This window comes from Camelus bactrianus, chromosome 28 (assembly GCF_048773025.1).
Source record: "Camelus bactrianus isolate YW-2024 breed Bactrian camel chromosome 28, ASM4877302v1, whole genome shotgun sequence".
NCBI classification, from domain to species: Eukaryota; Metazoa; Chordata; class Mammalia; order Artiodactyla; family Camelidae; genus Camelus; species Camelus bactrianus.
In genome coordinates, this window is record NC_133566.1 from 9,427,764 (window position 1) to 9,451,397 (window position 23,634).

A 23,634-nucleotide genomic window follows, 5' to 3' on the forward strand; every position below is an offset into this window, starting at 1 on the left:
GGGATCTATCGTGAGGGAACTATCAGATGCACACAATGATTGATGTATGCTTGTACAGGTGTGTGTGGGGGTCCTCCCCGAAGCAGATGCTGAAGAGATTGAGTTGGGGTGGGAGGAGGGCAGGGGAGGTCATGCCCTGAAGGAGAGGGGAGGATTAGGACTGGAGAGTAGAGGCTGCAGCCCAGATGCAGATCCTGGCAGCCCTGGACGTAGAGAGGTTAGGAAGCAGAGTCCTCAGGGAGGGCCTGAGGCCCAGGCCCTAACACCCCGCCGCCATGCCCCGCCCTTGGCTGGGACTGCCTGGGGAGGGAGTGGTCTGGGCTCCCGTCTCTGCAGGGAGGCTGCTGCTGACTGCAGTCTGTGTGACCAGAGGGGCCTTCTTGCTGAAGGGACATCCCAGGGCATACCTCTGGCTGCTGCAGAGGGATGTTCACTGCAGTGTTACTAAAGTGACACAGTTAGAAATGGTATTTTGTCCGATAATAAAATATGCCTTTTCTAATTAAGGAGGGGAAAGTAATTTCAAAACACGATTGCATTTGTACTTCAAGCAGCTACATATACATTACTGTAAGGTCTTTGTGGTTTTTGGTATTTTGTGGGTTTTTTTGAGCTTAAAACCCCTCTTGAACCCTGACCTCTTAAAACCCATAAAATAGGCCCAGATCACTATTTTGACCACTCTTTGCTTTTTCAATCTCTCTTTTTTTTTGTCTTAAAGAGCTCTAAGAAACTCTAGAGGACAGTTTGAAAACTTTGGTTCTATTTCTTGGATTAGTTTTACAAAGATAAAAACTGGTAAAGTGAAGTTAAAATGAAAACCAAGTATTCAGGATTGTTTCCAAGAGGGTCAGGAAAGTTGTCAGGAAATCTAGGGTCCTGTTGTGGAAGAATCACTGAATGTTTTCCCGTAATTGACCAATAGGAGAAAGGTCACGTACCACCTGTCTCCTGGGGACCCCAGCACAGACTGTTGCCCATACTACCCACATTGAAGTTTTGAAGGAGGTGGAGAACCTGACCTTTCCCAAAATGTCCTGGCACTTTTCTGTGATTCGTCATGTATGACAACTTTAAAAAAATGTGTTAGACTTCCCAGAAGTTAAAAGGTATTCTATCAGTCTTTTCTTTCCAGGATGTAGGTGTGTAGATTTAAATACGTGTGTGTTTACAGATGATGTATGCATGTGTTTACAGATGATGTATGCATGTATTTACAATAAGAGCTGCTGACTGTTGTCAAGTGTAGGCAGTGATTTTCTTAGTCTCCCTTGTGCCCTGGAGTGAGATCTGATTGCCTGTTTTGACCTTGTGTTTCTCTAAGTTCTTAAGATCAAGGACTGTGTCTTTTCCGCCTGAGACCCATTCCCCAGCACACTATTCGCACTAGGTAGTCAGTGGTAGAGCAGACTGGAATTCCACTGTCAGATTTTTTTTAATTTAGGGTTTGCCGCTAGAAGGACTGGGTCAACTCCTGTCCTCTTGTTATTTTACGTTTGATAATGTCATGTTAATTTATTAAAAACTGTTTTCATTCTAGAACCCGTTTTAGAAATTTGCCTAGTCAGGTAATACCAGTGGACAATATTAAAAACAACTATAATACTTTTATGTGACTCATTTGTACTTCCTGATCAAAACGCTTATCCATGGATATTTTAAGTAGGCTTTTTGGCAGGTGTTCAGAAACACAGGAAATGAATAAACAAAAGTAGATATTTGCTGTGAAGGTACATAAATGACAGAAGTGTAACCTTGGTTTTATTAGTCAAAGTTTAATGATAGAGTCCAAATCTATCATTTTTTTTCTAAACAAATTTTACTTATCAATGAAACTGCTTCCTAAGCAGCATTTTACAAAAATCTAGCAATGTTATCCATTATATAAAAACCTGAAAACTACTTTGCTACTGTACTTTTTTAAAGATTAATTTTCATTAAAGCTCTGTGGTAGGTGAAGTTCAGTTAGACGAGTGGCACCTGATGTCCATCCCTGCCTTGGCAGACCCCGCGTGGAGGTCCTGCTCTCACTCAGTTGGTTCCGTCTGGGTGGCCTGTGCGGGGCCTCAGCTGTGGCCCTGATGCAGGGGCCTCTTCTAACTGGCCGGAGCCGTTTCATGCCGGAACGGTGTGCTCGGTTGGCTGCTCAGGGTTTGGACTCACTGTGCGTCCTGTTCAGTCCCAGGGCCCACCTTCCAAAGCTTGTGTTACCCAGAGATACCAGAGGAAGGTGGTGTAGAAAGCAGCCCTGAGGTGTCCCTGTGTCTGTGGGGTTGTGCTTGCAGCCCCAGGGGGTGTGCTGGGGCGGTTTGAGGTGTTGCTGCAGCACAGGGTTTCCCCTCACCCTCTGCATGGGCAGAGCTGCTCACTGCAGCGCGTTCGCTGTGGTTAAAGGCCAGGGGCTGCCTCGGCGCAGACAGTGCAACCACGTATCGCGTCGTGACAGGACAGGAGAGCGCCCTGCGGGTGGACTGAGGCAGCTTCCACGGTGGGACAGCCTTCACCATGAGGTAAGTGGGAAGGAAACCCACCGCAGAGGTGGGCGTGTGCCGTGTGCATAAACCGGAGGGAGTGCACGCTCACCAGTGCTGACACTGGCATCGTTCCCTCCAGGAGGTGCCTGCGCGTCTGGTGGCCTCTGAGGGCGAGAGCTGTGGGGGTTCTCAGGGCTCAAGGGAGGAAGGGAACTTACTCTGCTCTGTGTTCTCATTGGCGCTCTTTGCATTTTTCCTGACTACATCCATATTGATACCACTTTTTGGAAATGCTGCGTGTCCTCAGTGCCTTGTGCTGTGCTCTGAAGCAGGGTGGCAGTGCCTTTGAGGCAGCTCTGAAATCCCCACAACTCTGCCTTCCCTGCTCCTTGCGAACTCACTGACTGTGCGCTCTGTCTGCGCTCGGTTCCGTAGAGGGAACCCAGCTTTGCAGTCAGGTTAGACCTGTGTCTACAACTCTTTGGCTGGTAGGATTTAGGGTGAGTTACTTAACCTTCAGAATCCTAATTATATTTTAATTAGATAACTGAGAGACTTGTTCAGACTGAAATCCCTGCTGTCCCAGCTATACTGAAATTGGAACATTAATATTTCTGTTTCCCCTGGCACGCTGTAGTGAATATACCTAATTTTGAGGGCCTTCTTGGCTTCTAGAGTATTTTAAGTGAAATAGCTTATTCTCCCTTTTTAATCCCATAAAATCTAAGTAAAAGTAATGTTCTTTGTCTTCCTGGATGTGAATGGGAGTTTACTATTTTTTTACTTTTTTTTTTGGTGTGTGTGTGTGGGTAAGTGCAATAATGTGTATCACGTGTGGGATATTCTGTGTTACTGACCGGCGCCAGTCTCCTTCCACAGGAAAACCAGCTTTAAACGTGTCATTTGTGTAGATTACAAGTCAAAACTTGGTGATAATGACAATATTGGAATTCCTTTTTGATGTAAAAATATTACTTAGATATTGGTGTTTTTTGAGTAAAAATCTATGTCTTCTATTTTTTTTTCTTTTTCAGCTCTTTCAGTCTCATATGGCAGCAAAAACAGCTGGTATGCCCTCCCAACTGCCTGACAGTGAACAGAATGTGAGTATATCTTCTCAGTGGGTCTGCCTTGTACTCTGGATGCCTCTTTGGTTTCTGGGTAACTACGGAGAGACCCGACGGGCTCTTGTTGGTACTTACCTTGAATATGAATTAACTTTTATATTGATTCAAGTTAAAAAATCAATGATGAATTGAATAATCGTTGAGTGTCTGCAGTGTCTCTGCCCCTCAACCCCCACCCCCCACATTAAGCAGATTCGAACCCCAGCTGCTGCCACAGCGTCCGTGGGGACTGGCGCGACTCTTGTCGGGGTGCTGGCAGCCCCTGGTAGTGACAGCGCAGGAGGCCACTGTCCGGCCTGTCAGACGCCTTCCTGAGTGCAAGGTCAGATCCTAGTGCTTCCAAGGGCTCCCAAGTGTGTCTGTACAGGAGGGGTGTGTTTTGGTAATTCATATTAAAAGTTACATTTAAAAAGGGGGATAAATTTAAATTGGTGAACGAGGTGAGTTGTCAGTTTTTGAAAATCAAATTGAAGATACACGTGTGGATAATCAGTCAGATTAAATGGTTCCCTTCAGTCCTGGGTTCCAGTTTCTCCCTGTGTTTTCCTCCTCCACACGTGCTCAGGTCCCCACAGTTTTGATAAATGGTAATCTGGCCACCAAACTGCTATCCTTTTTATCTTTTTTCTCTCATTCCATCTTTGTTTGACCTCACAGACTTTGAAATCTTTTTGGATCTCTTTTTGAATCACAGACTTAATCTGCCTTCTGACATGTTGCTTTGCTGACACTACTGTAACCTCTCAGTGACTAGCGCGGAGTGCTCACTGCTTAGTCCTCATTTTCTCCAGCCCCTCTTCTTCATTAAATTATAGTGGCTACTCCCACATTTTTGAAAAGCCTCTTCTTTTTAAATCACAAAGATGGCACGCTTACCTCACTGAAAGGGGCTTGAGGGGCACAACTTGCTTGTGCACTGGTTTTCTGTTGCTCTGTGACAGACGGCAGCGAGAGCTGCTTAAAGCCCCTTGTTTTATTAACTCAGAGCCTGTGGTCGGAAAGCTGGGCACGCTCCACTGGCTCTTCCTCCGCTCAGGTCTCCCGCCAGGTGTTTGCTGCTAGTTCCCATCCGGAGGCTCCCCTCCCAGAAGGTTGTTGGCAGAATTCAGTTCTTCGCTGGCTGGTTGCTGTCGGCTCCTGGAGGTCATTCTTAGGTCCTTGCCACCCATCAGCAGGGGAACTGGAAAGGCGAGTCCCTTACATTACATCTGCAAAACGCTTCACAGCAGCACCCGGATTTGTGTTTGATTGAACGGGTTGAAGGTGTGGGTACACTGGGGGCCATCGTCTTAGACTCTCCTGCCATATACAGTCAAAAGCACATCTTTCTCACCTCCATCTCCAAGTCCACTCCCCAGAGGTCACCGGTCTCCATAGTCTGTCACTGCCCTTTGAGACATTTTTATTCATATTCATATATGAGAATATATGAAAAAAATGTACCTTTTGAAACTCAAATCATAGTAACTAAGTCACTGTTTATACACTTAGCTTAGGAAATTTACCCATGTGTGGAATGTGTCTGTGGTTCAGGATTCCACTGTGTGGCTACACTAATTTGTGCGCTCACCAGTTGTCGGACATTTGGTTGTTTCTAGTCTTTGCCTGTTTGCAGTAAAGCTGCTGTGAACATTGGTGTGTGAGTCCTTGTGTGGATGGATGTTAGTTACCTCTGGTGCCTGGTTGCACAGTCTTTACCTTCGTAGGAAACCACCACCTGTCTTTCAGAGTGGCTGGGCTGGCTCATGTTTGCACCAGTAAATGCACTGGAGTTCCCATGTGCTTCGTCATCTCCACCACGTGACATTATCAGCCTTCTTACTTTTAGCCAGTCTAGTGGCTGTTCAGTGGTATCTGAGTGTAGTTTTAGTCCACATTTCCCTGATAACTAATAATGTTGAGCACTCTTTCATTTGCTTACTGCCTATTTATTTTGTTATCTTCTTTGTGAAGTGTCTATTCTAGGGTTTCACCCATTTTTTTTTAATAAAGTAGGTTGTCTTGTTACTGAATCTTACACATTCTTTATGTATTCTGAATACGAGTGCTTTGTCAGAAATGTTATGTTTTCTCCCAGTCTGACTTGCATATTCCTTGATGATTATAAGGTTTTAATTTTGATGAAGTAGGCAAATAGACAAATACCAGATTATCACAATACCACACTTAGTAATTATAGCTTTATTTTTATTTTAAAAAATTTTATTTTTTATAGTTGCTTTTTGGTTATTTTTTTTTTAAGTGATGGCTGAATTTGCAAGGAAAGTGGGGCCAGTAAGTCATTGGAGAGACAAATTCCATAACTCTTTATTTTAGCAACAGTGACAGCCACATGAGAGGGTTCAAGGATCCGCCTCAGGCACCAGCAACCTCTTTATCAGCGTTTCTCTCCACCAGCGTCCTCTGCTTCTGTTTGCCAGGCACTTCCTGGCAGAGTGATGGGGCCCCAGGTTGTGACAGTGGTCCTGGTAGGCCTTGGCCACCTGGCTAAACTGCTCCAGCTCCTTGGCACAGTTCTGCCTGTAGCTCTCACCTTCCAGCCTTCAGCCTTTCCTGGATAATGCTGACAATTTCTTGGTCAGCTTTGCAGCCTCCATTGCATTTCTGCTTCAGACATGCACAAGACGTCCTTTTCCTTGCACTCTGTGATGTCCGGCACCGACGCAACTCACGGTGGTAGTAGCAATACCTGCTCTTGACGTGCTGCGCTCTGTAAACCTCCCCGGGGTCACAGGCTGGTGCATGAGGAGGTCGAACGCCTTCGTAAAGTGGGTGATGGGCTTGGGCGGTGAGGACACTGGTGCAGGGGCTCGGGGTGCTCGTCCTTGTCCCAGCTGTCCAGTGTGGTCGCTGTGCCGGGGGCTCCCCTCCTGGACTTGGTGCCCAGCCTCTGCCTCAGCCCCCAGCCTCGTGCACCCGCATAGAGGACACCTGAGGGTGGCCGCGCCTGCTGGTTGTAGCTTTACGGCAGTGAGTGTAAGTCCTTCAGCTTGTTCTTCTGTACAGTTATTTTAGCTATTCTAAACCTTCTGCCTTTCCACATGGATTTTATAATCAGCTTGTCAGTTGCTGCATTGACAGCATATAGTTGAGTTTTGCTCTTTTGTCCAGTTCTGACAGTTTCCTTCTTTTAACTGAAAAGTTTAGACCTGCCCTGTCCAGTATGGTGGCCACTAGTCACATGTGGTTATTTAAATTTAAATTAGTTAAAATTAAATAAAATTTGGAAGTTCCTTCCTCAGGTGCATGTGTCACGTCCAGGTGCTCAGTGTCTGCAGGTGGCTAGTAGCACCTGCTGCTGGCTCAGCTCTGGACACCCCGTCATCTCAGGAGGTTCTGCTGGAAAGCACTGGCTCAGGCCCCTTCTGTTTAGTTATGGACACGGCTGGTCTGAATCCACCAACTGGCTGTTAGTTTTCTGTTTGTCTCATTTGTTCTTTCATTTTTAGTCTTTTCCTGCCTTCTCTTGATTTAATATTTTTATCATGCATTTTATCTCTACCATTGGCTTACTAGCTAAAACTCTTTGGTGTTTTATTTTGTAAAATAGTAATTAATGTGGGCTTTAACTTACCCTCACTGCCTTCAAACAGTATCATAGCACTTGGTGTGTAATGTGGAACCCTTACAGCGGGGTGACTCCACCCCTCCCGTCTTCTGTGCTCTCACTGTCATACGTTCTACTTCTCCGTGTATTATAATCCTGTAATACATGGTGGTTATTGCTTTAAACAGTCAATTTATATTTTCAAGAAATTGAAACAAGCAAAAAATTCTCTTATGTTTGCCAATACTTTTACTTTTCTGATAGTCTTCATCCCTTCTCATAAACTTAATCAGTTGTATCTTGAGGGAGGTATAATGATCAAAGTCTTGAGTTTCTTTGGTAAATTATGTTTATCCTTTCTCATATGCTGACACCCTGTTTCAGTAAACCTTTTTTTTTTTCGTTGTTGCTGTTGTTTTGTTTTCTTTCAGCAAAAAAAAGATAATACTCGTTCTTTAACCATGTCTGGCCATGTGGGTTTTGAGAGTTTGCCTGATCAGCTGGTCAACAGGTCGATTCAGCAAGGCTTCTGCTTTAATATCCTCTGCGTGGGTAAGTGCCAGCCTCCCTCCAGACTATCCCTTCCTGCCCCTTGTGCTCCCCACCTTGTCATGAGCAGTGAGCTGCCGTGCTAGCAGCTTGAGATCATGGTCCCAGATTGTTTTCAGTAAAGCCTATCAGGTTTTCTCCTTAGCTGTCCTGCTTCAAGCTTCGTTTGTTCTTTAAACATTTCAGCTCTTTCTTCACAGTTCTGAGTGACTTAGCACACATGACTCATTTTTATGCTCTGCTGGTGACTCAGTGGACCAGCCTTTGAAATATTTGGGATCCTGGAAACCACTGTAAGAGTTTACTGTGCTGTTTTTCCTCATCCATCTTGTGCACCTGTGAAGATGTGCCTGCACTTCTTTCAGGGGAGACTGGAATTGGAAAATCAACGTTGATTGACACATTGTTTAATACTAACTTTGAAGACCATGAGTCCTCACATTTTTACCCACATGTTAGACTTAAAGCTCAGACATATGAACTCCAGGAAAGTAATGTTCGCCTGAAATTGACCATCGTGAATACAGTGGGCTTTGGTGACCAGATAAACAAAGAAGAGAGGTACGTGTTTTCCTCTTGTAATAAAACCGAGTTTTCTTATTTCAAGACCTCTGCCTTCTTGCCCCACGTGCTATGAATTGCTTTTCTGCTGATTTTCTGCTCATGCCTTTCCTCCCAGACTTTTAATTTTTCAGTACTTTAGCAGTATTTTGTTCTTGTTATCAAATTGACATTTTTCTATTCAGTTACCTAATTCCTTTATAATAATTTGAATCACATTATTAAAAGTGTGTATTTCAGCAAAAGTAGTTTTAATTATTTCCTGATATGAGAATTCAGTGAATATTAAATGATTTGTACTAATTTTCAGGTAGGATTTGTCTTGGTGAGGAGAAAATTTTTAAAAAAACAAGGCATTCATGGCAAATATATAATGGCCAAATCCATGGTGCATGGATTTTTTGGTGTAATTCTAACCAAATTAGCCAGGTACATTATTAAGCATTGCAGGAAAGGTTTGACAGTGAAATTTTAATTTATATTTTATCTTATGTTTATATTTTCTATTTCTTCATTTCTACCATGGTATTATAAAGATTGATTATAGATTCTATTTGAAATTTAAACTATGAGAAGAGAAAATAGACTGGGGTAAAGCAATGACTTTTTGTTCTTTTTCCTTTCTGAAATACATGTTTTCATTATAGGAGGTAGTTTCCTGGTTGCCTAAGGTTTGTTTTAGAGGGAAACACTGCACTCTCTTCATGTGCCAGCCTCTCTCTGTGTGTCAGCCTTTTCAGCACATGTGTGTGTCCTGCTTTAGATTTCAGAACACGATTTCTGTGGGCTTTCTGGAAGAAGCAGCTTGGTACAGGAGGCAAAGGCCTGTGACATGTTGCTTTTTAAATAGTCTTCTATAGAGAAGTTGGATATAGCTTTACTTAAATTTATTCTTAGATCTTTGGCATTTTTGATGGTCTCGTAAATGATATCTTAAAAATATTTCATTTGTTATTTGGTGTATGGAAATATAATTGATCTTGCATATAGCAACTTCTGTGAATTCTCTGATTAATTCCAATAATTCATCTCAAAATTTGTTTAGGTTTTCTATGTATGTAATAGTATAATTTGCAAATAAGGGCATATTCTTCCTTTCTAGTTTTTTGTTTCTTTTTAAATACATTTTATTGATGTGTAATTTACATAGAATAAATAAAATGCATTGGTTTTCTCAGTGTTCAGTTCATTTTGACAGTTGTGTAGTTTCTAACCACCGCCATGACTGTCATGTAGGAAACATCCACCTCTGGGCCTGTCCCCTTGTGCCCCGCAGGTGGGTGCTTCCTCCCGGCACGGCTGCAGCTCCAGCTCCCCAGCTCTCTCCCATGGGGTGCAGCGCCCTGGCCCCTGAGCCCCCGTCTCTGTGCTGCGCCTGGAGACTCGTCTATGGGCAGGAGGCTTCCCTGTTCGTTTCACTCCCCGTGATGACAGTTTTTATGTCGGTTGTCCTGTGTCTGAAACCCATTTCACGTGTTTTGTCCAGGTGTGTGTAGGGTAGATCCAGTCCCCTGCCTCTGTCATGGCTGAAGGCAGTGGTCTGTTTTTCCTTACTTCAGTTTAATACCTGACTGCACTGGTGGGACTGACAGGATTCCCTTGGGGTCAGTGGAGATTGTGGGCATTTTTTTCTTTCATTCTGTGGAGAAAATGTCATTTCTTTTCTTTAATCTTTAATAAAATGAATTACAGTAACTAATTTTTTGTTGGTAAATTAACCTTGCAATCTTTGATACCATTTTATATCTTTTTATATTGTGCTGTATTAATTTTTTTCCTTTTAGTATTTTTGCATCTTATGTCTATAAGTGAGGTTTTCAACCGATATTTTCTCTTACACTCTTTTTTTTTTTTTTTTAATCAAGATATGTCAGCCTTCTAAAATGAGTTTGGGGAGTTTTTCACTCTTTTCTGGAAAATTTTGTGTAAGATTGCAGTTATTTTTCCCTAGCATAATTGGTGGAACTTGCCAATAAAACCTGTCTGGGCCTGGAGTTTCCTGAAAGATTCTGAGTTACTAATTAATTTTCTTTAATGATTATAGGAAAATTTAGAGGGTTTTTTTTTTGAGATAGTTGTGATAATTCACATTTTTCCAGGAATCTGTGTATTTGATCCAAATTCCCAAATATTGTTACTAAAGATGTGACTGTTACAGTGTCTTTTTATTGTCTTCATTGTCTGTACGGTGTCTGCTACTCTTCCCTGGGGCTGGTTATCTGTGCTTATTTCTCTTCTCCTTGGTCAGTCTCGACAAAGTGTGGTCAGTTTACTTGGTCTTTTCAAATTTTGGCTTTATTGATCCTCAATTTTATACTTCTTGTTTTTCCTGTTTTATTAATTTCTGCTTTTATAATTTACCTTTCTTTCAGTTCTGACCTAATTTGCTTGAATTTCTCATTGATTCTCAGCCTAATGCATTTAAGGTTATAAATGACCTTCTAAGCATGGCTTTAGCTGCATCTCACAAATTTTGATATATAGTATGTCCACCCTCAATTAATTTTTAATTTCTACCTTTATTTCATCCTGAAAAAGAGACACTTTTATCATATACAGTGACCTTTTCCTGTTGAGAGACTTCTCACCTTGTCTGACCTCCCTTGTGGAGGTGTGTTCTGCTCCGCCCCGGCTTTGGGCACACGTGTGCCTTAGATGTGCTTCTGATCAGTCACATGGTTTTCTCTTTAAAATCCCCCCGACAGTGCTTGTCTTTTAATTGTACACTGAGTCTATCCAAAGGTAATGAGGTTCCTGATGGATTTAGGCTTTAAATTTACCGTTTTATTTTGTGTTTTCTATTTGTATTGCTAGTTCCATGTTTCTTTTTCCTTTCTTGCTTGATATCTATTCTTAAAGTTGTTACTCTAGAAATTATAAAACATAATCTCTAACCTAATCAAAGTTTAAGATTATTATTTGTACTTGTCCTTGATGATACAAATAGACAATAAAATGGAATTTTGAACAGTTAAACTCCATTAACCTCCCCTGCCCCCAACTTATGTTTTCTCTCCTTTTCTTAATTGCACAAGACGTTATCATTTCATGTGGCCACTATTTACTACTCTTTTAATCAAAATTTCCTGTTTGACTCTCATACTTGTAGTTGGGTATACAGTTCTGGGTGGACGGTTATTTTCTTTACCTCCGTTGAAGAGACCATTTCACTATCTCCTGGCTTCTGCTTTTACTACTGAGAAGGCAGCTGTCAGTCTGTTTCCCCCTTAAGAAAATACCCTCCTGTTTTTCCTTCAGTGCTTTTTAAGATCTTTGTTTTTGTTGTTCTCGGTTTTACCATGATACATCTGGGTTTTTATTTATTTATAATTTATCCTGCTTGAGTCTGAGTCATCGTTCTTTTGAAAAATCTGAGACTTCATGTCTTCAGATACGATTCCTGCCCCTTTGCTCTGAAGTTGGTGACGTGTTAGCCCCTCTCGTTATATCTTCCGTGTCTCTTACTCTTAATCTCTCTTCCGTAGTTTTATCTGTTTTTTCTTTCTTTCATTTGCTTTCTAGATAATTAGTTTTGATTTATCCTCCAGTATACTAATTCTCTTTTTAGCTGTGTCTAACATACTGTTAAACTAATCCATGAATTTTTCATTCTGGTTATTGTAGTTTTCAAATCTGTGCATCCTGTGTGGTTCGTATTCATATCTGTAGGATCGCTTTTTATTACTTTACTATTCCCAGCACATACATTCAAGTTTGCCTTTTATTTTTATTTCTTTTGTCTCTTTTTGTAACTATTTTTTATAATTCAGGTACATTGAAATTTTGCAGTTATTGTACTAATACTTGTTTTTTCCTTTGGTTCTCATTCTGTATGCTTTTTTTCCTATGTGCTTGGTTATTTTTTAATTGTAGTTCTCACAGTCTTTGAAAAATTATTTGCAAGGATACAAATTTGCAGATTTGGATTTGCTTACGTTGGGTCCCTCTGGGCATTAATACTTAGGATCCTGTTTCATGGCTTGAGGTTCCCAGAATCAGAGGCCACGTGAACCTGGGCCGCAGATGTGTGTGAGGGTTGACCCTGTGTCCACAAGTTCTCGAGGCTGGTTTTCCCTTTCCGTGTATTTTGCCGACTTCCTTTAGTGCCAGGGCAACCTTGCTCAGATCCTTGGGGAGAGGGGAGGAACCACAGGTTACCCGTGGCTCATCCCACACTGAGGGTGTGGACTCTTAGCCCCTCAGTGCAGCGTGGGGAGGCAGTCTCTCGACAGAGGCCCACCCGTGCGGGCCTGGACTTTGCTTTCCTCCCTCTGTCCCATGAATCCTTTGGAAGCAAAGCCCAAGATGCACACTGACAAATTGGCCTCAGGATGAAACCAGCACAGGTGCTTGTAGAGCAGGGGCTGGTACAGTCTTTCTGTAAAGGCCAGAGTGAGACTGTCTCAAGCTTTGCAGCACATGGCCTCTGTCCAAACTGCTCTGCTTGTAACACAAAAGCAGCCACCGACAACGAATAAGAAAGGAGCACGGCTGTGCTTCACAGAGTTCAGCTCTTTACCCACCAGAACAGCGCGCGGCTGCCTTTGGCCTGTTTGCCGAGCCGGCTCTGGTCCTCTGCTCACCTCCCTGCTTCTGCTCTCCTCACTGTCAACCTGGTTACCTCCTTTCCCTTCACGAGTACTTTGAAAAAGGAGGTGATTTTTATGTTTTAAGCCAGTGTCTTTCACTTCATTGAAGAGAGTCTGCAGTGTACCGGACACGGCAGCTGGGGTTTCTGGTGCAGAGTGCCTAGTGGTGCAGCGCTTACTTAACAAACAAGGGTTTTCATTTATGACAAGCGTTAAGCAAAGCATTTAGACAGAGGAACATTTATGGCTGTTTATTAATGATCTATTTTAAGTCAATAATAAAATCTTCTTTGGAAATTTTACGACAAATATGTACTTACTTACAGATTAGTTTTTACTGTTTCATTGTTCTGTGGAGGGAGCCGTGTTGGGTCACATTTAGGCCAGTTTCCCTAGGACGGTGTTCCTGATCGTGCATCTGGTGTGCTGGCGGTACGCTGGTTGCTGTGGAGGGCATGGAAGTGTGAGACAGTGTGTCCTCACATGCGTGCCGTCTGTGTGGGGACAGCAGGGACTGTGAATGTGGAGGAAGGAGGTGACAGCCCTTGAGGACCAGGAGGCTGGCGTGCCCCCAGCACCACTTTGTTAGCACCCCAGCTGCACAGGTGCTTCTTCTTTTGGGGCTTGCACGTACGAAAGTGTACACGGTCCAGGGATTTGACAGAGGATCTCTGCTGCTTTTCTCGCTTGGAAACCCAGATGTGCCTGATGAGGATGGTTAAGCGTAGCAAGTTGAGGTGAAGTGGACGGCTCACAGACTCTATGCGGCCCTGTGTGCACTGTGAGGTGAGTGCATCTTAGAGGATGAGTGTGGAGCAGCCGTGGGGCAGGCGAGCCAGGCAGGATGGAGCCGGGCAAGGGCTCTGCGTGCCAGGCGTGGTGTGCCATGTGCTTCCTGCGCTTGTCAGTGAGCGAGGAGAGTCGCCTGCCTCACCAGCTGTGTGTGCCTTCTCTCCTCACGACCTTAGGGCTGTCCGTGCCCCACACACCTGATTGAAGAAGCAGGCTGTCATGGAATTTGACCTTAATGTCTTGTGAGTTGTTGATTCTCATGCCTTTTCTCTCTCCAGTTTGGCTGCAGCTGGACACCTGCCTATCCTCCTTCAGAGTGTGAGGGAGGTGGGGACCCCTGCCGGCAGGGACCCAGTGTGAGGATGAGTGTGAGGGGCAGTCAGTGTACGTTCAGTGTTGTTTCTGTAACGTGATTTAAAGCTCGTTTGTCTTGATGGTTTCAGAGTAACTGCCTTTGTACCTGTGCATTCTGCACAGTATGTTTTGTTACTGAAGTTACCTGTTTAGCGTAGATATCAATGGTTTGTTCATTGCTGAAAATAGAGATCTCAGACTTAGATTTGAGCAAATACTTTATTAAGGAGTCATGAATACATTGTATCAAATATTTAATAATTTTTTTCCAGCTACCAACCGATAGTTGACTACATAGATGCTCAGTTTGAGGCCTATCTCCAAGAAGAACTGAAGATTAAGCGCTCTCTGTTTAACTACCATGACTCCCGCATCCACGTGTGCCTGTACTTCATCTCGCCGACGGGCCACTCCCTCAAGACCCTGGATCTACTGACCATGAAGAGCCTTGACAGCAAGGTAGGCTTGGGAAGGGGCGGCTCCTCATGCTCAGCGTTTACTCTCAACTATTAAGTGCCTTTCTGGTCTATACGTGTATCATAGCTGGTTTATTCTGTGCACTTTTGAAACATTTGGTTATGTTCCAGAGAAACTGAGTTTGAGAGATGAGATGCAAAGAAAAATCATTAACATAAAATTTCAGTCCTTTTTTAGTGATTAAATTGCATGCCAGAGTATGGGTATTCATGTTCATTTTCTTAGATACAGAATTTATTTGATAAAAATTTTACTTTATGATACTATTGAGAAGAAGTTCACTGATGAAGATCAAGGTCTAATGTGTCATCATATATTATAGTAAATTATGTTTTAATTTGAACCTTATCCAGAAAACCTGTTTTTGAATTTCTGAGCCAACAAGCTATATATAAATTCGGGGAGCTATTTAAAAAAATAGTATCCACAAATTAACTCACTTTAGATTTTTTTATTTGTATGAAAGATAAAGACTACTGTCTTATACTAAAAAAATCTTGAGGGTTGCCCTGTGACCGCCAGAATCCTGGCTGAGCGTCCTGTGAGACAGGATTCTGTGCAGAAGTCATGTGGAGGCAGACGGCCAGCTGGGGTGGCCTTGGCGCAGAGGCTGATTCCCTGAAACCTTGATGAAGCTTGTGTGAGAGTCTATTCACCTGATGGTCTGGCCATTTAGCCAGTTACTGTCATAGTTGAGTCTAATTACACGGAAATCCGAACTCACTAGGGGAACGTAAACACAGGAGTGTGCAGCTTTGTCTCAGGGAGACAGAGGCAACACGGTGCAGTCTATCTGGTGTTGCTGGAGGCCATCTCTGTTCCTTAAGCGCCCTGTGTTCTTGGCAAGTTTCCTTACCCTTCCAAGCCTCTTTCCTCACCTCTAAAATAAAAACCAGGAGAGTACCTACCCAAGGGCAGGTGTGAGGATATATTAAAATGATAGCTTGTCTTCTTCTTGAACACTCCACTGCTCCATGTGGAGGTCACCCATCAGCGGGGACACCAGAAACGTCCCCGCCCCCATGCTTAAATGACCCTCACACTCAGCATTCAGTCTGTGATATCCTCCCGCCCACTGATGGTAACATGCTTGGCTGGGGACGCGAGGTGGTCCGTGCCTGTGTTTACTCACCACAAGCCCCACACGCCCTCCCCGACCACCAGGGCCACGGTCGCAGCTGAGCCAGCCTCCCTGGTCCTTAAGATCCCGGGACGCATCCAGCAACAAGCATCAGGGGGCTTTGAGAAGCAAAGATTGTTCCTCACGGGTCCTGGAGGGTACACAGCATACTTGGGGCCACACAGCGGGTGGAGGGGAGAAAGGAGGGAGGAGGGGTGTTCGAAACTGAGCTCTGCCTGGATCAGGGTTGGAGGGGGCCCTCTGGGGTTTCAGTCTTTGTTGGCAAATGTAAAGCACCAACCAGAGTGGGAACTGGGGCATGGGAAGGGAGAAGCGTACACTGCCGGCTCGGTCATGTACGCTCTCTGCAAGGGGGGCCCCCGGGGTGGGGGTGGGGCCTGGTTCCCTGCCTGACTGAGCTGGCAGCCGTGTACTCCAGCTGCGGTGCGCTCGTGCAGGAGGGATGTCATGGAAGCAGATGCCTCTGCAGGTGAAACTCAGTCTCCAGTGCTTACACCGCCTGCTGCTGCTGCTGACTTGGAATCAGTTATGAGCTGTTACTGAACTTTCTGAACGTCTGCGTGTAGGATACAGAAATCAAGAACTTGGCAGCAAGTTTTTATGTACTTTGACTAATTTAATGTGAAAGCTGTTTACCCACAGTTGCTGAAAAGTGCTTTTCATGGATAGTTGGAAAAACCTTTATCTCCTTTGGAACATACTTAAGACTAATAAATCCAAATAAACACAGCAAATCAGTGTGAATTTGGAGAAAAAAAGATATTTAAGAATAGAGTTGGAATTCTGATTTCTAGTTTTCACTTTCATTCTGGAAATTACATTGATAGCTCACTTTCTTGACATGACTACTTAGCCTGAAGCTTTTTACTAAAAATAAGCTAATAAATAACCAAAAAACAAAAACCCTACAGATGAGTTTGTGGAGACACCAATCTTTGGTTGGGACATTAATCTCATAGAACTAGCTTTGCAGGTTAGTTGTTCTTCATGACCCAGATCCCTTCTTCTCTGGCCAGTGATAGAACTTTCAAATAATGCTAAGAAAGTTACTCTTTTGAGCCATGAACACTCTCCCTTGGTATCTGTAAAATTTCCTCCTTTTGACGCCATGTTGGTAAGAATGAAGCCAAGTGATTCTACCTCAGGAGTCGGCAAGCTCTTCCTGTGAAGGGCCAGGTAGTGAATGCTGCAGGCCTCACAGGCCATGGGCCTCTGATGTAACCGCTGATTCTGCTGTTATGGAGTGAAAGTGGCCATGGGCAGTATGTGACATGTGTGAGTGAGCCTGTGTTCCAGTAAATCTTGGTTTATATAAATACGCAGTGAGCGGACCATGGTTTGCCCGTCCCCTGATCCAGGTCAGGGAGATCTGTCAGAGACTGAGTGGCTTTGAATGAAAAAACTACAGGATTAAAAAATAAGTCCTCAATCGTGAGATTTTTGTTTTTCTTTATTCTTAATAGGTGAACATTATACCAGTGATTGCCAAAGCAGATGCAATTTCTAAAACTGAATTACAGAAGTTTAAGATCAAGCTCATGAGTGAACTGGTCAGCAACGGTGTTCAGATATACCAGTTCCCAACAGATGATGAAACTATTGCCAAAATCAATGCTTCAATGAATGTAAGCTCCTAAGTGAATGTTCATTGTTTTACATTTGAAAAAAGTAACGTGTAAGTAACATCGCTACTAATATGTTTTCACTTGTGTCTTCCAAAACAAGGTGAACTCTGCAAAAGCGCAGTATAGGAAAATGTTTTATTTTCTAGAGTTGGAAAAGTATAATGAGAATACGTTTTTGAGCATTTTTTCTTTCCTCCTACTTTCACCTAAATAAAGTGGTGTACTTGTGAGACTGCGGTTCACCTTTTATGGAACTGTACTCAGCTGCCTTAGAGCGGTGCCTTTCTGTCCTGTCTGTGAGAACACGAGAAGACTTACAGCCTCCCTTGGGGTGCTTCAGGGTCTTAAAATCTTTGAGAGCTTTCTAATCGAGTATTTAAGCCTTACAGAGTCACACATAAATATGAATCATTCACATAACATTTTAATGTGACATATGCTTTAGTGTAGTTTATAATTACACAAAAGTTAATATGATCGAAGATGACTGAGTCCTTTGGGTCACTTTCTCCAGACTACTAGATTTCTTAAATACTAGGTTATTTTGAAGGATCATGGGTTTTGGAGTCAGATAGACTTAACCATACATTCTTGTGGGAGTTATTAGCCTCCCTAGACTGTTAACTTATCTATAAAATTGGGTTAATAACACCTGTCTTCAGGGTTGTTGTCAGGATACAACTTTGTTCACTGCCTGACATGGTGACAATCAGCACCTGCTCGTTCCAATTCTCCTCTTTTGCTTCTCTGATTTTTTTCATACTTTGTTTACATTAGAAACTTAAACTAAATACATAAAAAGTTGACTAATGTAAGTGTAGTGATATTAATTCCCGTGTGTTAAATTGACTTTAGAACTAATTTTATTTTTTATGCTGACCTGGAATAAGCTTTCAGAAGGACACAATGAAGAGACTAAATATTGTGAATTATTATATATTAAACATAATACTTAAGACTTTTTCAAAAATGACATTAGACTTTTCCCTGACGTTAATCCTCAGCTTCAGGCAGGACGGTCTTCTCACTGCCGGCCAGTCGAGCTGCTGTGTCTCTTCAGAGTCGTCTCCTTACTGTTGCTGCTTCCTCCTCTGCTTGATGCATGCAGTTTGGGTTGTGTCTTCCCGCCCACAGGGATTGCTCACTCCTCTTAATTTCTGCATTTACTTTGCTTAGCATATATGTGTGCATACACAGAATACAGACACGTACTTGAGTCATAGAGTGTGTGTGCGATTGCCTCAACATTTTCTCTGTCTTTCAGGGCAGAGGTGACACGGAGGGAAATGACACCTGTGCTGGAATTCTTTCTGTTCTGTACTCTTGTGGCTAATAAGGGATCATGCAGGGCAGGCTCAGTAAAGATTTTCTCTGTAGGAGAGATGACTGAAAATGACTCTGTAGAACAGCTGGCATATATTCACAGGGCGAGTGTTAAAACCTGAGGCACAGCAGATCATTTGACTTTAGTAAATTTGTTATTTAATAAATTTTCTCTTCTCCGTTTTCATAAAACGTTGGGATGAGGTGTGATTGACATCCTGGCTCCTTTCCAGGGACATCTGCCATTTGCTGTGGTAGGAAGCATGGATGAGGTGAAAGTTGGAAATAAGATGGTCAAAGCCCGCCAGTACCCTTGGGGCATCGTACAAGGTAAAGGAGGCGAGCAGCAGCCCGCAGGTCATAGCTGCACTTCATGCCTTCCTGGAGGTGATGCTCATCTTGGGATCTGATTGGCTGTCAGAAGAGTTGGCTGTGTTCTGTTTTAGCCACGTGTATAAAGGCTAGGCAGAGCCTCCCCACTTCCTGTGTGACACCATGTTACCTGCCCAGGCGCGCCAAGACTTTCAGAAGATGGGAAGGGCTGGTTGGGTACTTTGAACAAAATCTGAGTGTAAATAGTATTGTTTAAACATAGTACATAAACTAATTACCAGATAATTCTGGGGCACAATAAACCACCCTGTAAATTTATATATTTTTACTCATCAAAGTATTGCCAACTATTTCCCAAACGAGTCCACCAGCTAAAAATGTTAGAATTTATCTAGCTTTATAATGAGTAGATAACCAGCACTGCCTGGCTCATCCACTCACACTGCCAGCTAACGGGGAGTGGGCCACCCTGCTGGGGCTGGTCTCACAGTGCTGCTGCTTTTAAAATTGACAAATTTTGTAATTTAAAAATTGACAAAACTTAAGATTTTTAATGTAAAGTAATGATTGTGCTTAAAACTGCTGGTCACAGTACCGTATCTGACGCAGGCTCACGAATGTGGCATTGTGTGGCCAGAACTGGATAGGTACGGCACACACAGATGGTGTTCTTGGCTGTGCAGAATTTACCACCTAGAAGTTTTGGTGGAATATCATTACACACTCTCAGGTGCTGTGTGAAGTGTCCTGAGGATGGTTTGTAAACTGCTAACAAAACATTAGTGAAATCATTGGAGCAGATTGTACAGAGTGAATGTATTTCTCTCCTATTTCCTGTTTATCCTTGGCTACTGAATTTGAGCAAACCTGGTCTGTTAATCAGCAGTCCCTGTAACTTGGTGTGTGTGACATGAGTTGCTTCCTTGGTTACTTGCATGAAACAACGGTAGCTGTTAATCACACTGATCATTTTGCTGTCACTTCAGATGTGTTTTTGTTTGCTCACTGTGTGTCAGGATTATGAACTGGTGTTGTGTTTCTGTTCTCCTGGCTAGTGGAGAATGAGAACCACTGTGACTTTGTCAAGCTCCGGGAGATGCTGCTTTGCACAAACATGGAGGATCTGCGGGATCAGACCCACACCAGGCACTACGAGCTGTACAGGCGCTGCAAGCTGGAGGAGCTGGGCTTCACGGACGTGGGCCCAGAGCATGAGCCGCTCAGGTGAGGCCTCCAAGGAGCCCGCTGGGGAGGCAGGCGACAGGGCTGTGCCTCTGTGCACCCTGGGCGGGGGGATGTGTTCTCGACCCCTCCCACGCCGAGAAGCGGAGCCGTTTGACATGATTAGTTATTGTGCTGCTCGGATCACTTGAAGCCTTCTGCGTCCACTGGGCCCAGCTTAGGGCGTGTGCGCACGTCCTGGCTGTGGGTGGGCTCGGGCCTGATGAGTTGTCCCACCAGACTGCGTCCAGGGCAGAGGGAGCGCTCCACAGGTAACCAGGACAGTAGCGGAGAGGGAGAGAGATGGTGGGCAGTCAGAATCAAAGATTGCTTGGAATGTGCTTTTTTTTTTTTTTTTAAGCATTTCTTCAGTTTGGGAAGTGCCCGCCCACTGAACAGGTGAGGAAGGGAAAGTTAGGATGAGGTTCTTCACCTGCGCCGGGTTGTAGAGTGGACAGGGGCAGCGGCTGTGCTCGCAGAGGACAAGCAAGAAAGTGGGGGAGCTCGAGCGCAGTGTGAGGGAGGCCTCTGCCCTTCCCGGGCTGCTCTCCTGGTGAGAGCAGCCCTTTCTCACGGGGCTCCTGGGTCAGGTGCGGCAGACTCTCCCCCTCTTGGCGCTCCCTCACTTGTGTATGAGTTGTCTGGTGCGGCTTTTATGCTTCCTTATAGCCTGAGGTCTTGGGAAGGTTTTACTAGCGTGGCTACATTGTGTTTTCTGGGGGGTCCTCCCATTTCATTTGGGGTGTACACAATAGTAGTTGCTGTCGTTTGGCTGGCAAATGGACTCTGGCGCTCAGTGTTGCCTGTCTGTCATCACACACACAGTCACGTGAGCCTCCCTCTGCCTGTCTTCCCCCAGCCTCTCCATCTCCACCTCACTGGACGGTCGTCCCGAATCAGGCCGAGGGTTAGGGTTAGGGATCCACAAGCACCGACCGCATGCTTGTCCTGAGGTCCGGAGAGCGGCACTGCATGTAGTCCTGTAGTCTCACCTAACTGGCCTGTGGATTATTTAAACTACACAAAACGTGCTTTTATAAACCGTAAATCCCCGAATTATTTTAGGTTAACGTAACCAGTCTAATCTACCAGCAACGAAGTGCTCTGGGCCCTATATTTTGGAAGGAGGATTTTTGTGGTATTTTAGAATTGCTTACGTGTTTGGCATAATTTTTTGTATCATAAATTCTGTGTCTTTGGAACGCTCAAAAATAGTTAATTTCTGCATTTGGTCGCAGCAGAAACAGGCAGGTTTCCCAGGGTTATTAGAGCTGAACCTGAAGCACAGAGAGGCCCCGGGGAAGGGCGTGCAGCCGCTTTCCTGGTGAGCAGGAGCCGCTGGGAATGTGTTTTTCATTCTCTTTGGTTTTCAGCTTTGCTTTAAATCAGTGATATTTGCAACTATCATACTACGCTGCATTAACTGCGACAGCAGCAGGCTACTTTTATACTACAAACGAGAGTAGTATAGCAGGAATGCTATTGTTCATTCTTGTCTATAAATAGACCCACGACAGTCACCACCTTTTGAAAGACAGTGCAGGTTTCCTTCCTTGGCACTGGCCCTGTAAGTTTACCTGTCGCAGTGGGCGAACATGAGGGCTGGAGGACACGCAGGAGCAGTGTTTCACTCTTCACCTTTGGCTGAGGCATCACGTTAGGGCAGGATTTATGGGGCTTAGGAATATGGGCTTTGGTGCAAGTCTGATCAGGTTCCAGCCCCAGCCCTTTACCTACTAGCGCTGTCGCTTTGGGCAGACTGCCTTACCTCCCTGAGCATTAGTCATCTCGCCTGTGAGACAGCGCCAGTGCTTGCTCTTCCTGCTGCCGCGGGAACTCGGGTCCAGACCAGTCCCTGCCTGCAGCAGCTGTCTAGCTGCTGGTAGGTCTTCTCTCCTTGCCAGGCGGATTGATCTTCCTCCTGAACAATGAAGTGCTTGCATAAAGAAATTAATGAGAACTTTTTAAAACTTAGATTTTAATACAGCGTTGTAAATTAACTATACTTCAATCAAAATAAATAAAATATTTTTTAAAAACCACTTAGACTTGCTATGATCTAAATACATTAAACCAAATTTGTTATTAAAGACTATCAGTCCAGTGAAGGACCTGTGAAATGTAGGGAGGTTTCTGAAAATGGTGACGGCAGCCTAATAGATTTAAAGTCTTCTTTAAAATAAAAGCAAAACAAACCCAGAAAAACAAAAAATATAAAAAGTAGAATGCCTTGAGATTAGAGGCATTTATATGGTTACCTAGGGCACTTTGTACATTTTTAAACTTTGCTCTTAAAATGTGTAGAATTGTTCCTCCTTGGAACACATGCTCTGAGTTACTACATACTCACGGCCAGCTGTTAATGCTGTAAAGTATTTTTATAAGCAGTAGAATTTGTAATTGTGACATAGCTGGAAAGTGCATTTTTGACCCCGGGTAACCGCTGGGCTGTTCCCCGCGTGAGCTGAAGGGGAGGGCCGCTGCTCCTGAGATGCTGCAGGTGAGGGCAGCTGCGTGGGGCACCAGGACAGTCCTGCTCAGCTTGCTTAGACTTGCCTCTGCTTTCCTACAGTTTCTGTCACTAAATGAACACCTATGGGAAATGGCAGAATCTAGAGAGCTCTGCTGGAGTGCTGGGTCACGAAGACGAGGAGCTATTAGGAGAGAGAGGGTGGAAGGGGTGTAGACAGACGGGGAGTGCTTGGAAGGAGTGGCTAGTCCAACTGGGGAGAGCAAAGAAGGCTTTCTGAAAGAAGCTGCTTTTGAACTTGGCCTGGAGGGACAGAGGCTTAGTGGGTAGAGTGGAGGTGGGGACATGGGCAGTGACACTGGAGTGTGAAATGTGTGGCATGTTTTAGGAATGATGGAATAGGTTGGTGTGGCTGGAACCTTACAGGGATTGGGTCTGTTTGGCCAGATTGTGAAGTTTCTTCGAGGCCGTTTAAAGGAGGTAGGACCTTACCCTGTAGATAATATAACTAATGCAGAGGAAGAAGATAAGGAAATCTCTGTTTTTGGTGGAAAAAAATCTTAGAAATGGCAAGAAAAACAGAGTGAGAGAAAGAGGAATTAAAAGCCTAGTGACCAGTTAGGAGGTTGCTGCAGTAGTGAAGGCAGAAAAGCACAAAGTCAGGTTGGGCTCAACAGTGTGTCTGTAGAAATTGAAACAGGACTGGACTGAAACGATGTCGGGACCCCAGGCTGAACTCACAGGCCAGGGTGGTCAGATGTGGAGGTGAGGGTGGGGAAGAGGCAGCAGAGGTGGAAGGAGCCCTCTGGAAAGGGGACGGCGCGCAGGCTGTGACCCTCGCAGTTCAGTGAGGTGCGTGGGGCCCGCAAGTTCACAGCGTCTCTAACATGAGGGTACCACAAATAACTTTTCAGCCTCCAGGAGACCTATGAAGCCAAAAGACACGAATTTTATGGTGAACGCCAGAGGAAGGAGGAGGAAATGAAGCAGACGTTTGTGCAGCGTGTGAAGGAGAAGGAGGCCATGCTGAAAGAGGCGGAAAGAGAGGCAA

The 23,634-nt window shown here is 44.2% G+C and overlaps 1 protein-coding gene and 1 pseudogene across 3 annotated transcripts in view; one reads left to right on the top strand and one right to left on the bottom strand.

Annotated features, from left to right (window-relative positions):
* The first annotated feature begins 134 nt into the window (after positions 1 to 134).
* Positions 135 to 23,634, top strand: part of SEPTIN10 (septin 10) — a 34,006-nt gene continuing 10,506 nt past the window's right edge. The window contains exons 1-9 of one of the 3 annotated variants that reach the window (XM_045519691.2): positions 135 to 2,510; positions 3,509 to 3,577; positions 7,580 to 7,700; positions 8,063 to 8,258; positions 14,266 to 14,452; positions 17,075 to 17,236; positions 18,793 to 18,889; positions 19,948 to 20,116; positions 23,498 to 23,630. In XM_045519691.2, the coding sequence (XP_045375647.2) occupies positions 2,352 to 2,510; positions 3,509 to 3,577; positions 7,580 to 7,700; positions 8,063 to 8,258; positions 14,266 to 14,452; positions 17,075 to 17,236; positions 18,793 to 18,889; positions 19,948 to 20,116; positions 23,498 to 23,630 (1,293 nt within the window). In that variant the 5' untranslated portion in view covers positions 135 to 2,351. The remainder of the gene's footprint in view (positions 2,511 to 3,508; positions 3,578 to 7,579; positions 7,701 to 8,062; positions 8,259 to 14,265; positions 14,453 to 17,074; positions 17,237 to 18,792; positions 18,890 to 19,947; positions 20,117 to 23,497; positions 23,631 to 23,634) is intronic. The other 2 variants (XM_010959119.3, XM_010959120.3) reach the window with 2 other exon arrangements.
* On the bottom strand, positions 5,957 to 7,200 carry LOC105072252 (NADH dehydrogenase [ubiquinone] 1 beta subcomplex subunit 10 pseudogene; annotated as a pseudogene).